The sequence below is a fragment of the Diceros bicornis genome, chromosome 10 (genome assembly GCF_020826845.1).
Source record: "Diceros bicornis minor isolate mBicDic1 chromosome 10, mDicBic1.mat.cur, whole genome shotgun sequence".
NCBI lineage: Eukaryota > Metazoa > Chordata > Mammalia > Perissodactyla > Rhinocerotidae > Diceros > Diceros bicornis.
Genome location: NC_080749.1, coordinates 62814204 through 62830097, shown reverse-complemented (window position 1 = coordinate 62830097; position 15894 = coordinate 62814204). Strand labels below are relative to the sequence as shown.

The window sequence follows — 15894 nt, the reverse complement described above, 5'->3', positions numbered from 1 at the left end:
AGAAAATGTTTGTAAAGCAGCTAAGCACTTCTTTTTTAAATTTCCAAGACAGTGTAAAACTGATGTATGGTTTCTTTTAAGGGTTTTTGAAAATTTACCTATTTAATACAGACATGACATTTGGTGCTCTTTTAGCTACCCTTGTTTTTATTTTTTTATTTTTGTGAGGAAGATCGGCCGTGAGCTAACATCTGCCAATCCTCCTCTTTTTGCTGAGAAAGACTGGCCCTGAGCTAACATCCATGCCCATCTTCCTCCACTTTATATGGGACGCTGCCACAGCATGGCTTGACAAGCAGTGCATTGGTGCGTGCCCAGGATCCAAACCAGCCAACCCCAGGCCGCCGCAGCGGAGCGCACGCACTTAACCGCTTGCGCCAACCAGGCCGGCCCCTAGCTACCCTTGTTTTTAAAAGCACTAGTCCTCATGAAAGTGAAAGGAAAGCAAGGCAGGCAGGTTATGTCCCCACTCTGTGTTTTGTTTTTTTGTTTGTTTGTTTTTGCTGAAGAAGATTCGCCCTGAGCTAACATCTGTTCCCCCCTCTTTTTTTTTGCTGGAGGAAGAGTAGCCCTGAGCTAACGTCCATGCCAATCTTCCTCTGTTTTGTATGTGGGTCACCACCACAGCGTGGCTGACAAGTGGTGTAGGTGTGCGCCCGGGATCCGAACCTGTGAACCCGGCCTGCTGAAGCAGAGCACGCCGAAATTAACCACTACACCACAGGGCCGGCCCCACTCCACTCTGTTTTTAATCATGCCACTATTTATGCATATTGTGAAGTCATTAAAGATTTGCCTTCTGTGTATTATTTGATATTTTGGGGTTGCATAGAAACCACAAACCCTGTTTACACTTTCTCAGGGCACTGCAACAATATACATTGCTTGGCCAAAGCCATCAACCAGATTGCTGCAGCTTTGTTTACAATCCACAAAGGAAGCATTGAAGACCGTCTTAAAGAATTTCTGGCGGTATGTATAATCAGATAGCAAAACTCATGCCATTTTCTAAAGAAAATTAAAAATCGTAACTATGAGATGTAACAGATGTAAATTCTCTTAATTTTTTTTGGAAGGAGGAACAGGTGAACACAGGGCATTAAAATCAAGGAGCTGTTAGTTTAGCATTTTTTCCCTTTGACTTACAAGTCTCATTTCTAGAGCTCTGCAATGTGACTTTTTTTCCTAAGCTAATGTTTAGACTGCCTTAGAATTTTGCCTAGGGTTTGAAAGAGGAAAAAACAAAACAAAGGAAAACTGAGGCAAAATACATCTAAAAGGATGTATTTTACTTATTTCCATTTATTTGAAGAAAGACTGTTAATGGTGACAAACTCAAAAATAAGAATACTATTCACTAACAAAAGAGGGTGGTAGTGCTAATGCTAGCTTCATGAAGTATGTCTCTTAGTTTCTTTGTTAGTATAGCTCTTGCTTTCCTTTATCAGTGTACCTTAGCCATATTTTACTTAAAGGAAAGATACACCATGGTATAATAAACATATTAGAATATTTGCTTCTTTTCAAGTTAGACATCCTGTTAGCTTTTTAAAAAAATTTATTTTTTTAATTTTTAAAGCAAATATAGTACTGACTTGAGGAGAAAATAACTTCTATTTCAAAGAAAACAGTATTAAGATTTAAAATTTTTCTTTCCATTTCCTTTATTTCCTTCATTCAAGACTTAATGTCTTAATCTCACAGTGTTCCCATTAATTCAAACTCAGTGTGAAATCTTCTTTTTAGAGTACTAAGAAATATAGTTAATACAGATACTGGTAAGAGAAAAAATCTTAAAAAAAAAAAAACAGTTTTAAAGACTAATTAAGAGCATTTGATTACATTTATCATCTTTGTGTCTGTTCTTACCTTAATAGCTCTCTAAATTATTGCTTGAATGTAAAGAATCTAAGCTCATCTTATTTGTTATTTAATTGCTCATTGTCTTATATATAGCTGCTGAATGATTGCAGTGTGTTGCAAGTTGAAGCATAATGAAAATAAACAAGTAACTGGTGAACATTGCTTTAAAAAAACTTATTTAAAATGTATGTATACTTTTAAGCTTGCGTCCTCCAGTCTACTGAAAATTGGCCAGGAGACAGATAAAACTACAACAAGAAATAGAGAATCTGTTTATTTACTGCTGGATATGGTAAGTCTCATTTTAATTTTTATTAACAAGAAAAAAGTACCGGTCATTCCTAGTAATCTTTTCTTGCATTTTAGTTATTAAATAACAAGAGCTGAAGTATTTTTTTGATCCCTTGTGTTCACTCTACGCAAGCCACACACTTTGTAAAAATTAACTGAAAAGACTGACATCACTTGTATTTTACCATATGGTAATCATATTAGAAAACAATAGAATAAAAGATCAGCATTACCTGTAGGGTATTCTTCTATGACTGGTTTTTCAACCTGTTGGAAAACACTTGGGCCTTATATTTTTCTAGTGTATCAGTTTTAACTCTTCCAGTTTTCTGAGTTTTCAGTATTCTGGCTCCCTTCCACCCATGTGATATAATTTCCTGTAATTCTCTATGCCTAGTCAGTTCGTTCTCTGTCTATGAAATGGCCATTCTTGTTTCTACCCTGTGGCTCTTCCCTCACTTAGAATAATTTCCTTTACCTGCAGAGATCCGTGTCTATGCTAATAATTCAGCATATCCCCTAACTCAGATCTTTTTCCAGATAGGCTTGCCTGATTACTCTGCCTGCATTAACCTTTCTTCTTTTTTGAACTCCTCTGGTATTTATAGCTTTCTACTTAATTATAGTTGGTCTTACATTTGATTTGACTTTCTAGTATAGTCTTGGTTCCCCAGTTAGACTTGGGTCCATATGGTGATATGGACCACATTTTAAGTATGTTTGTATTCTCTTTTATGTCTAGTATGTTGTTGAGGGCAATGAAAGTACTCAGTATGTTCCTGTTGATTAGTTGATTTAATTGAAAAGTAGTGATTTTAAACATTTTGATACCATACCCTGTGGCACATTTACGTTTCAGATTTTAAAGTAAAAGGAAAATAATTTGTGTCTATTTCCAATAAGAATAATATAAAATTATGGTTTACCAGTTGTCAGTATATGTTCCTGTTATAAATAACTTGAATTCTGATGCATTTTTGGAATTTTTCAGATTGTGCAGGAATCCCCATTCCTGACAATGGATCTTTTGGAATCTTGTTTTCCTTATGTCTTGCTGAGAAATGCATACCATGCTGTCTACAAGCAAAGTGTTACATCTTCTGCTTAAAATATCTACTTATTGAAGACAAGCACGCATTTTTGTTGCCTCGGTTTTACCTGTAAACTGTGGAACTATTTTACCTTAAGGCCTGAAAAACAGTTTTGTGCATTATAAATTGCTTTCCTACAGTTGTATTTTCTGATCATTGGTTTCTTAATATGGTTGTACTACAATATACTTGGTTGATTTAGGTTGCACATTCACTGAATTCACTGAAATTATTCTTATAATTTTAGGGTATCATTTGTTTGAAAAACATACATTATCTCTATGTTTTTGATATTTGATAATGAAAAAAAAACCTTTGCTTGTTTATTTCTGAAAGAGAATTGTATTTAGTGATTATTTTAGATAGTGATATTATAGCATTCATCTGTGTGTAAATTATTTCATATAGGGAAGAGTTCTGGTCTGTACCTATGGTTCTTATTGAAAACAAAACTGGATGTGCATTTCTGTGATGTTATGAATACATTTCTACTTTATTTCAAAACATTTGCCAAACTCAGTACTATAACACTGTATAACATTAAAAATGTTGAAGGACTGCTTAGCATTAGAAGCAGACTATGTCCTGAAATTCTAAAACAGCAGCATATGTTGTTGCTTGTATAAAGCCTAGTGATAATTTTTAGACTAACTTCCATGGTGCCCTGTTGGCATTAGCACTACCATTGTACCCTGCTGTATAATAAACAATCTTAGACATTTATCAACTGTTGATACAAATGTTAGTCCCTAACCACTTTTTATATGTTTTAAATTTTTGAAATTCAAGTGTACCTGCCATAACATAAAATAAACACTAGACGGTATCACATTTTGAATGATTTCTTTAATTTGGGATCTTCAGAAATTTATTCAATAATATGAAAGTTTTAGTTTAAACTTAGTTTAAACTAAACTTTAGTTTAGTTTAGGAATGTGTAAGTATAGCATTTGATACCAGGTCAGCTATTAACAGATTTGTTTAAATGTTTTGAAAAACATTGCACTGGAAAAAATATTAAAATTAGAAAATAGAATTATAAAACAGTCTTTAAAAATTAAAAACTAAATGGCCTGGCCTGGTGGTGTAGTGGTTGTTTGCGCGCTCCTCTTTGGTGGCCCGGGGTTTGCAGGTTCGGATCCCAGGTGCAGACTTATGCGCCACTTGTCAAGCCATGCTGTGGCGGTGTCCCATGTAAAGTAGAGGAAGATGGGCATGGATGTTAGCCCAGGGCCAATCTTCCTCAGCAAAAAGAGGAGGATTGACAACAGATGTTAACTCAGGGCTAATCTTCCTCACCAAAAAAAAAAAAAAAAAAAAAAATTAAGAACTAAAAATAAATACTTGAAAGAATGCGACAAAATTGAGGGATCATGGAACTAGTGAAAATGTTCTTAAGAACTACTATATCAGTCAATAATTAATGGGAAAGATATAAAGGGCCTATTGCCTGGTCGTTGGCATGGAGGGCAGAGCAGCTCATTTAGTTTGAAAACTAACCAGATGTTTTGCCCTTTGATTAGCATTGTAAAGACTTTCTCAACAGCTTTGTATCTGGATATCATAGTGCTTTTGCTGTTCAGGGCTTCTTATGTATACACTGGTAACTTGTGTTAAGATAAAAGAAAGCTGCTATGAACTCAGTTATAATGTTTTTCTTTGTTAAGATACAGAGTGGAGTGAAATCGAGGTGCCACAAGATTATCGTTTTGCTATTTGTGTATGGTTTGTCCAGTATTTAAAGCAGGGAATAGTTGTCACTATTTGAAAATTTTTAGTGGTTCTATGAGAATCTTTTAAAAAGGAAAGAATTTTTAAATGGTATAGTTTCAAACTTGAAATAGCCTGATTACACAGTGAACAATTGAAACTAAGATTAAATGCTGTTTGTTTTGATATATTAGGATCCTAGAGTGGTAATAATTTGTCGGTCCTGATATCCTGAGAGGTAACGTAGGCATTTGAGGATGTGCACTTTGATGAGGGTAATATGTGGAAGGCCATAGGAATGTACATAAGCCATTCTTTACCCCTGTTCACGCCAAGGAAAGATCACTCTTTCGTCACATGAAGTTTTTCTTGCCCATATTTTTTTCTCTTATACCCGAACAGACTGACTGACTGACTGGTATACTAATTAATTATTCTTTACAGAGAGTTTTTCTACCAAAAAAGGGGGTGGGGGGCGCAAAGGTAAGTTGGAGGAAAAAATTAAAAGTAAATTGACAGCTACTGTTTTTAACGTTTTGTTTATTTTAACTTTTCTTCTAAACTTAAACTACAACATACTGTTTTTGTTGTTTACACCACAATAATGTGATCACACCATGTATGTCTAGCATATAATCTGCTTATTTCACTCTATAGTAGAAAAAGCTCTTTGATGTTCTTTTTAATGCCTCCATATATACCATGTGTAATTTAACAGTTTTATTTGCATGAACATTTAGGCAATTTTCTTGTTCTTCATTATTATAAATATCTTCCATCTGTATCTTGGTGAACTTGGCCTATTATCTCCTTAGGATAATTTCTCACAAGATTGCTTGATGGAAGGATGTACACATTTTAAACGTTGATACATATTATTAGATTTCCCTCCAATAAGATTATATCAGTTTTACTCCTGCAGTTGTGTGTGTGAGTGAATTTCCTCCACTATTGCCAGCACATCTTTGCCTCTTCAAAAGGTGAAACATAAACCTTGTTTTAATTTACTCATCTTTGTTTGTTAGTGAGGTGAAATATCTTTATGTTTATTTGTTGTTTTTATTTAATGAATTACTCATTTTTATTCTTTGTTTTTTTCAAGTGGAGTATTCAAATGATTTTCTTCTAAAGTACTAATGGAACACTTATTTGCATTTATAAAATTTTTTAGTACGTGTAGTTAGGACTGAAAACAATGCTCGTACAGTCTTCATTGTAGTTGATACAACTATTAAAATACACCAGTAGTGCACAGTAATTCATGTTGGAATACAGCTACTTTGGTAACTGAGTTCTAATTGACTTTTAGGGGTGTAGGGCATTTATTTCCAAGTCCAACTTAAGAATAGCATTGATATAAAAGGGCTATAGACCTGGTAAAGAATGAAAAGATGTCCAATTTAAATATATGAACTTCAGAGTGGATTGGAATTACACCAAGATTCTAATTCCTTTATTCTAAATTTGTACTATTAAATAGGTGTGTTGTAAATTATATATTAAGCTATTTCAGAAAGATGCTGTTTGTGTGTTTAGGTGCTATATGTAGGAGAGTGTGTATATACCAACTTTAACCTCATTTCTCAGAGATGTCATTTTGAAAACTTGATGTTCTCAAGTAAAACTACCAGTAAGAAGGCAAAAGTTGTAAGACTTGCCTTGCCTTTCTTACTAATAGCCTGGTATACATAATTTTCAAAAAAGAAAGGAGAAAAGACCAAAAAAATCACTCTCCTTCCTAAATTGATATACTAACCTTTGTCTTTCAATTAAATTACATCCTCTCAGGTTAATTTTTAAAGCTTTTTATATTTTAATGTGCTTGATAAAATTAAGTTTCTATCATTCATTCCGCCCCGGCTGTCATTCCCATCTTACAAAATGCTTTGGAACCTAGGTAAAGTGTCCTTTTTGTTATTAAATATATAAAGGAAATAGAAATCTATATCATATTTTATTTTAAATGTAATTTAAATCGTTCCTTGAGAGGAAATTACTGCCTACCCGTCATTAATTCATCTTATCTTTATTTACTGTAATCCTTACCTTTATGTATTGAGCTAATACAGGATCTCTGGTCACAGAGTGTCCTGTGTTCTGTCAGTTTGAGAGCATATGTCTGTACTGTTGAGGATATAAAAGATGTGTAAGATCTTGCCCCTGCCTTTCAGGAGCTTTGTACTGTTTAAGTGAACTTTATGCTGTTTGTCATGTTTTAGTCAGCTGATTATTCTAGTTGTGCTAGTGTTGCCAATTTCTTAACCCAAAAAGAATGGAAAACAATCTGGAGTTCAGTGCCATAAGACTAGGGCTCTGGTATTTATTCAGGAAAAAAGACTGCTGGGAACTTAACAGCCAAGAGAAGCTTGAGTCCAAAAAAGGTCCAAGTCTGGCTTTATGGATTACACTTGGCATAGTGCTGTGCTGATAGTTGTGAGAATCTGATGCAGTTGAGCAAGTTTTGGCTGGATGAGATAAACTTAGGCTAGCAATACCCCCACCTAGTCTTTGCGTTTCCTCACTTGGTAAAACAGTGCAGCAGAGTTAAAATGAGGGCTTCCTTTTCTGTTAGACCCTAATTCGTTCCTTTCTTTTTTCTTTCTCTTTCTTTTCTCCAACTTATCTCTTAATTTTCACTTTCTTCTCTTTCCCAGAGGTAATCATGGAACTTGGCGCATGTGCTTCCCATGGCTTCCCATTCTGGATCCTCCTGTTAGTCGTTGGCACTCTCGTAATCGTTTTCTCATATTTTCTATTCATTCTTTCAGCAAATATTTCTAGATGCCTGGATACGATGATGAGCAAAACAGAGAAGGTCCCTTTTTACAGTTGGGTTTGCATTTTAATGATGGAAGACAGTAAAGGAGCAAACTTCTGAAAGTGATAGGGACAGATATAGGATGATGGGCGGGGGAGTAGGGAAGAGAGTCACTTGGGCCACTACTTTAGAAACTGTCATCAGGGAAGGTCTCTGTAAGAGAAATATTCCAGCTAGTACAGGAAAGATGAGAAGGAACCAGAAATGGGCAGAGAGAACAGTGAAAGTAAAGGCCCAGAAGGCAAGAGCAAACTTGGCGTGTATGAGAAGTAGGAAGAAGTATACCCGTTAGTGTTTTGTCGCAAGGAGCCCTTGGTGCTCCTCCAGGAGCCTCATTTGGCTAGCTAACTCTTTTCCTTTACTAGTCTGCCTGTCTTCCTTTGTTCTTTGCTTATATATTCAGACTACACAAATCCAATTTAAGGTAGGTTGGTTATAAAGAAGGAAATGAACTGAATTCACAGATATGTTGTGGCATTAATCTGAGACTGATAAAGTCTATTATACACCATCTGTCCTAAACCAAGCTCAAGTTCTGTCAGGCGGTGAACCATAATCTACTAGTTTAATTTGCATGTAATCATGCCCACCCTTCTATTATAATGACTTGCCTTTGGGAGATTTCAGCTTGTGTTATTTGTAAAGACTTTTGTGAATGAATAATCCTTCAAGTAGTAGTAACTCCTTACATCTGTCCTTATCTCTTCTTTATAGCCACTTGAACATAAGCCATTGTTTCATTTGATGGCCTTGGCCTGAATTTCCAAGTAGACAACATGCCCTCTTTTTCTAAAGATGTGCCATGACCTCTGTCTGTGGGGAAAAGGATTTGTTTGAAATTGTAAGTGTTTTAATCTTTAGTGAAGAATGATTTTTGAGTTATTCGGTTTTGTTGAATTGAAAGAAAATATTTATTGACTCTACTTTGGTGTTATTTTCAGTGTGGAAAATTGCTTGAAGTATGTTAAAATTTCATTCTTTCCTATATGAAAAGAACTTTCCATATATATTGCTGTCATGAACAGCAATACCTCACTCTGAAATGTTTCACTTCCAAGAAAAGTTTTCAACCTGTCGTTCTGGCCTAAAAATAACAAAATAGGACAAATTAGCAATCTCAAATCAGGAACCTAGGCACAGAGGGCCATGTCTCATTTCTGATTTAAGGACACGCACCTTGACCCTTACCATACTACTTCTTTCTGGTAACTTAAGGAGTAAGATGGATGGACAAGTTTTTGGTGCAGGAGAATTCTGGTCAACCTCTTACATGAGGTCCACAAACCTGGGAAATGGGTGACCTAGATGGAGCTGTACTGGGAATGCAGCCTTGGTGATTGCCATGTCTTAAGTGTGATATATGGCTGAGTCACATTCATAATGCATATATTGACCAAATGCCCAGTGGCTGAGTCTTGAAATTTATATTTGGCCAACACCTAAGTTGAAGATTACCATCATAGGATACAAGCTTCTAGAAGACATGAACAAACATGATATTTTGTTTAAGAATTATTATTACATCAGTTGTATTTTTAAAATTTAGTTCAGAATCATTAATTTCTCAGCTTTGTCAACTAAGTTGCACCCAGACTCATGTTAAACTACTCATTTAAGATACTAGTAGTGGGGCCGGCCCTGTGGCTTAGTGGTTAAGTGCACGTGCTCCACTACTGGTGGCCCAGGTTCGGATCCAGGCGCGCACTGACGCACCGCTTGTCTGGCCATGCTGAGGCCGCGTCCCACATACAGCAACTAGAAGGATGTGCACCTATGACATACAACTATCTACTGAGGCTTTGGGGAGAAAAAGGGGAAAAAGGGAGGAAGATTGGCAATAGATGTTAGCTCAGGGCCGGTCTTCCTCAGCAAAAAAAAGAGGAGGATCGGCATGGATGTTAGCTCAGGGCTGATCTTCCTCACCAAAAAAAAAAAAAAGATACTAGTAGTTACTTTGAAGTATAGAGCAGGTAGCAACTTATTATGCAGTTGCTGTCAAATTATTAGGATTTGCTTTTTCTCCATTAATAACTGCCTAAGTTAAAGGCATTTCTTCTTTAACACCTAGAATTGAAGATTTGGTGGCCAGTGATGATGATAAAATTTCATTGAAGTATTCTCACAAACTGAAACTTCATGCACTATTGGATGATGTTTTCTGAATGTTTTCAGAAATGAACTTTACATGTTGCCCTTATTTATTTTTTTCTAATGTTTTTTGCCTGCACTTACAGGAATCACAGTTACTTGAGAAAAAAATTGTTCATAAACCTGGGTTCTAGAAATGTGGCAATGGAGCAATGTAACTGGCTGTCAAGATGGAAATATAGCTTGTGAATTCCCACTTGCATGTCATCATTAATTGCATACACATCAATTTCGGCTTCTTTCCTGGAGTAGATAGAGAATCCTTACAGCGAGTATCATGTAAGATATTCTTGCATTCTAAAGGCACATTCACACTTAAACTGATGGATAGAATTTAACATATCAAGCACACAGGGAGATTTTGTTTGAAAGTGAATATTCAATTATTAATAATCAGGCTGCCGTACTAATTAGGTATGACTGTAACCTACGTAATCAAATGGTCATTGATGACACACAAGTTGTGAATGCCAGAAAGCGCGTTGAAGTAGCCAACTGTCAGACCTCGCAAAGGCTGAAGCTAAAGCTGAGGAGCAGATAATGTACAACTTCCCAGGCCGCAGCTGAACTTCACTTCATTCCTAACTCTTACCTTCAGCCAAAATGTACCAGGGTCTTTGTGTGCAGCCTGAAGCAAGGCCCAGGTGGCAGAACTTGAGATGAGAGGGAGGGGAAGATTTGACCTTGGCTATTAATAGAAGTTTTGTCCAAGTCGAAAATGCTGGCTAGAGTAATAATGAAAGCAAACGTTTATTGAGAGCTTACTGTGCACCAGCCACTGTGATAAGTTTTATCTAATTTAATCCTCTAAGTACTGCTTGTTTAGTCCTCACAATAACCCTACGTGATGATTGTCCTTGTTTACTGTTGTGGAAGCAGAAGTTCAGAGAAGGTAAGTAACTTGTACAAACTTAACTTGTAAGCACATTTGTAACTTCCTTACACTGCAAGGACAGAGCGGAGCCAAGATTTAAATCCAGCCCAGAGCTGTGTTCTTATGATTACGTTGTCTCTCAGATCTCTCAGATGCGAAGGTGGGCTTTTTTATCCAATAGCATTTAAAGCTGCTTTGCACTGAATTAACTACAGCTCAAGGAGAAGAAAAATAACTGAGTGCTTACATTATACCATTCTCAATGCTAGGCATTTTCCTGTCCATTACCTCATTTAATCTCCACAACCAAATTTGCTCTGTAGGGATTATTTTCTCAATTTTCATAAGTAAAAGAGGAAATTGTCTCAAAGAGCTTTAAATCCCTTGCCCCAGTGTCACAAAATTATTAGTGACAAAGCTGAGATTAAAATCTATTGCTGTTAAATTTCTGGCCCTTATTTCTTCTACTTCTATCATGCTCTTTCCCAAAATACTGAAAACCATTTCCTGGGTAATTAACAGTGGGCTTGGGGGTACCATGACTGCTTTCTGTCCTCCCTGATTCTAATTTACTTCACTTTTTCTCTCTGATCCTCCACAGGTTAATCTCTACTGAATCAAATTTCTTTCCTAGTCTATCTTCACGCTCCTCCGCACCCCAGTGTGTAATAGATAGGATGTCACATCTTTACCAGTTGTGAAAATACTCATTTTACTTTTGAGGCTTAAACTCACACAGTATTTACTTCCTATGTTAAGAAAGATGATGTTTTGGTTAATTCGTGAAGCTAACCCAGCTGTTGAAGTGAGATCCTACCTTAGAATATACAACACCTAACCTAGCATTAGACTTAGTGTAGGGAGCTCTGTAAATATAACTGATTGATTGATTCTGCCTTTATGAAAGATGAACTTGTTTTCAAGATAATAGCTAATACTTGAGTGAAAAACTCATTATGCAGCAATGACTGTAATAATGGAGTATTTTGGTCTTTTATAGCTAGGTAGAGCCTTAGAAATTATCTAGTTCAACCTACTCACGGGTTAAGTAATTTAACCGAAGTCACACACAAAAAGATGTATGGGGACTAGAATACTCTCTTCTTGATTCTTGGTATAGTGCTCCTTCTACTGTGCCATGCAGCCACATATATGCTTATAGTTATACGATCATAAAGTCTTAATCATAATGAACATTTACTGGTTCCTGGTAGGATTTTGGGGGTGGATGTAAGGTACGATGCTGTGGCATCAAACAAATCTGGGGTTTGAATCCCAGATCTGTCACTTAGGGATGAATTACTTGGCTTTTCTGAGTTTGTTTCTGTAAGTATAGAATGGGGATAATATCTCCCTCAAAGGACTATTGTGAAGATTAAAGTCAATGACATCGTTGTATAAATTGGTGAGATTGGGACCTCCCACATAGTAAAAATTCAGTAAAGCATGGTTGTTTTTCTGATATTAGGCCATTTGGTTTTGCTTCTTATAAATAATCGCGTTCAAAGAGTTCATCATGGTTTTCATGAATAGTATAACATCACAACTTAAATTCTTGAAAATGGGACATTTTTGTGTCAGTCTATATCCCAGCTCTGCTCTGAAAGTCTTTTTCATTACCTTAAATGGGAAAGAGGTTTCTTTTAAGACTGCTCTATACTGTATATACTTTATACTGTAATTTTGCATACTATACACAACAGATGTAAAGCTTATATTTTCAAGTGTCATTGCAATATCCAGAACAGTTTCAACAATTGCTCATTGGAAGACTCTGCTTTTCCTCATGTTGTTTCCTGGAATGAAATGTTCTCTTATATTCTGGCTGGCAAACTCCTGATCATACTGTAAACAGTGAGCTGAAACATCACTTCCCTTTTCCTTAGCACATCATCCTCTCTTCTGAACCTTGTAGATGCATTTACTATAGTGCTTATTGAATCACAGTGTAATTGTTACGTATCTGTGTCTCCTTCGATTCTGGGAATGCCTTGAGGTCAGGGTCCATGTTTGTTTCATCTTTCTGTTTAGTCAACCCCACAACCCGCACAGCTCTCAGAAAATATGCTGTGAGGTGGAAACAGCTGATGGTTAGACAGATGCTACACAATTCCATTGGTAAAGATGCCCTTTGCTTCATGTTGGGAGAAAGTGGTTATTTTTCTTTTTGTTCTTGTGGAGGGGCAGGGCATTATGAGGTGCAGGTCGGTGGGGGTTTCCAGCACCTTTGTGTCAGTGGTGACGCAAAGAAGTGGTTTCTGTGCTTTCTCCCAGAGGTGATTTACATGTCTGGAGTATTTGGGGGAGAAGATGTGAAATCTGAGTTTCTTATATAAATAGGCAGAAGGGTGGGAGCATTGGCAGGAGATCAAAAAGATGTTCTATGTCCATGTTGCAGGAAAATGACTTTTTTATCTGGAAATGTGAGTGAAATACCAAGAGCAAAGAAGAGGGGCTGTCAGAGAAATTACAAAGTGATAGTAATTGTCCTGTAATAGAGATGATCCTTTCAATCTGGGGCCTCACCTTTAGCTAGAGTCAGTACTTCATAAAAAAGGCAGGAGCTTTGAGACACTTAACTGTAATCTTATGCCTTTGCAGAAATACCTCCCATAATCAATCTGGTCTGATGATCTTCTTATGTCACTGGGCACAAGGATTAATAGGCCTTGAAACGTTATCCTATCAGTGTGACTTCTCATCTATTCTCAAGATTGTACTGGCAGTTCCCTCGGCAGCTGATCACACAGTGAGGACCGACGAGGCTCATAGGCTTTCCAGACAGCAGCACACCCTTGGAGAATAAATTCCTCTGCTGCTGGAGGTCACGGGACCCAGAAAGTGATTAGAGGAAGCAGCTGATGTCCTCTCTATCAAGTTCTGCTATTCCTGTCACATCTGAGCCCAAGTCCAAGGGTTGCTGGCGAGTGAAATAATACCATGACTCCCGTCTGAAGGATAGATCACACAACTCAACTATACTGCCTTCAGCCGTAAGCCATAGAGTCTTCTAGAAAAGCAGTCTGAACATTTGCATTCTATACAAAATGTTACAGGTGGAAGACAATATAACAGTTTCTCAATCCCTCAAACCCCCCTATGTAAAACCTATTGTAGGAATTCTGCTTTGCTTCGTACATTAACCTCATTGTACCTTTTGAAGTTGAAGTTCCTACCAGTGTGTACAGTGGTCCTCAGATTGAGTTGAACTGTCTTTCTGTGTGAGAGGGAGGGGACCTTGAGAGAACCTGTATTCCTGGGGAGCCCCCAGGTAGAGGGGCTCACAACACGCTCTGACAACTGGCGTGGTTGGATTCTCAGCTTAAATAATCACATCTGGTCTTGGTTTTATCGCCCTTTACCAACTTTGATTTATTTGAAGGGAAGGGAGGAAAAAGGCTAATAAATGCTCCTCTGGGCACTAGAGGGGCCCCTCCACAAGAACAAAGAGAAAAATAATTACTTGTTTCCAACATGAAGCAAAGGGCATCTCTACCAACGGATTTCTGTAACATCTGTCTAGCCGTCAGCCGTTTTCACCTCACAGCATATTTTCTAAGGGGGAATTCATTAGAGGAGGATTTGTTTCCTTACTTTTTAAATCTGGAAATTAATAATAGAATCCTTCATGTCATTCTAAATAACTTAATTTCTAAAGAAATCAGAAAAGGAGAGAATACAGTATTGTGGCACTTTTAAAATGTGGAGTATCCTCAGGGATGGTTATAGTGGGCAGTGGGTTTCTGAGAAATTATATACTCATTTTTATTATATACTGATTTTTAAAAGATTGATTTGATAAGAATTTTCATTTTAAAAACAATGAGTAGGAAAGTTAAAGAAACATAAATTTCCAGCTTTAAGTCTGCTTATCCTGGGAGCATTGTATATCTTTCCAGAATCCAAAACCTCAGCAACTCTGACTTCTTCTCCCTCCTCTTTCCTTCCCCACCCCATATAATTATAAAACTTAAAAGAAATAATATATTATGTCATATCCTAGCATCAGTTGAAATATTTTTTAATACCTATTATGTGCCGGATACCAGGGGCAGAATGATAAAAAACAAAACAAAACTAACAACTAAAAACACAGTTTGGCTAGACTTGTCTGTGTTTACCTGTCCTATGCCCAGCTTCGTCTTGGGGAGCCATTCCTAATGGGGGCTCCCTTCTCCTGTGCTTACACACTCTGATCCTAATATGTGCCTTCTTCTCCCTGGCTACAGCTGATTAAACGACAGAGGAAACTTAATCCAAGGGGATGACTTGAAAATGGTAGGCTGTTTTTTTTTTCTTTAAATATACTTTATTTTTTGTGTGTGTGTGTGAGGAAGACCGGCCCTGAACTAACATCTATTGCCAATCCTCCTCCTTTTTTTCTCTTTTTCTCCCCAAAGCCCCAGTAGATAGTTGTATGTCGTAGTTGCACATCCTTCTAGTTGATGTTATGTGGGACGCGGCCTCAGCATGGCCGGACAAGCAGTGCCTCTGTATGTGCCCAGGATCCGAACCTGGGCTGCCAGTAGTGGAGCGCGTGCACTCAACCGCTAAGCCATGGGGCCAGCCCCTGGTGAGCTGTTTTTATCAGGCTTTTCTCACATAATTTAGAACCGAGGCTGAAGATTATAGCGCCTACTTAAACGGAAAGTCTCATGGAGTTGGGACTGGGCAGCCCTTTGGAGTTTCCTCTACTCCTAGATTATGAAGGACAAGAGTATCAGGGAAAGCTCATCAGGTGAAAAGAATAGAGTGGATACACAGGGTAAAGCAAAGAAGCATAAGAGCAGGAGGATGAGAAAACATCCAGACTCTCTTTTTTCACTTGAAGTAATTTGACTAGATTTATATTTCTTGCAACCCAAAGGACCTGTGCAGAGGCGGTCCTCAATAAATATTTGTTGAATGAATGAATGCACGGGACATTGTGTCCTAAATGCTGGTGTGTGCACGAAGCAGATATGCTCCCTGACATCACAGAGTTTACAGTATAGTGGAGGAGACAGATTTTACACATTTTGATTTTGACCATAACCCGAGTGTAATGCTTATCATCTGATGTAGGAGGCAGACAGTAAAACAAATGGCTATCGAGTGTT

At 37.3% G+C, this 15894-nt stretch overlaps 1 protein-coding gene across 1 annotated transcript in view; it reads left to right on the top strand.

The window, feature by feature from the left end:
* NCKAP1 (NCK associated protein 1) overlaps positions 1-4076 on the top strand; it is a 98894-nt gene extending 94818 nt beyond the window's left edge. Inside the window, exons 29-31 of the mRNA XM_058549375.1 lie at positions 863-972; positions 2066-2155; positions 3146-4076. Of these exons, the coding sequence (XP_058405358.1) occupies positions 863-972; positions 2066-2155; positions 3146-3262 (317 nt within the window). The 3' untranslated portion in view covers positions 3263-4076. The remainder of the gene's footprint in view (positions 1-862; positions 973-2065; positions 2156-3145) is intronic.
* The last annotated feature ends 11818 nt before the right edge of the window (positions 4077-15894 follow it).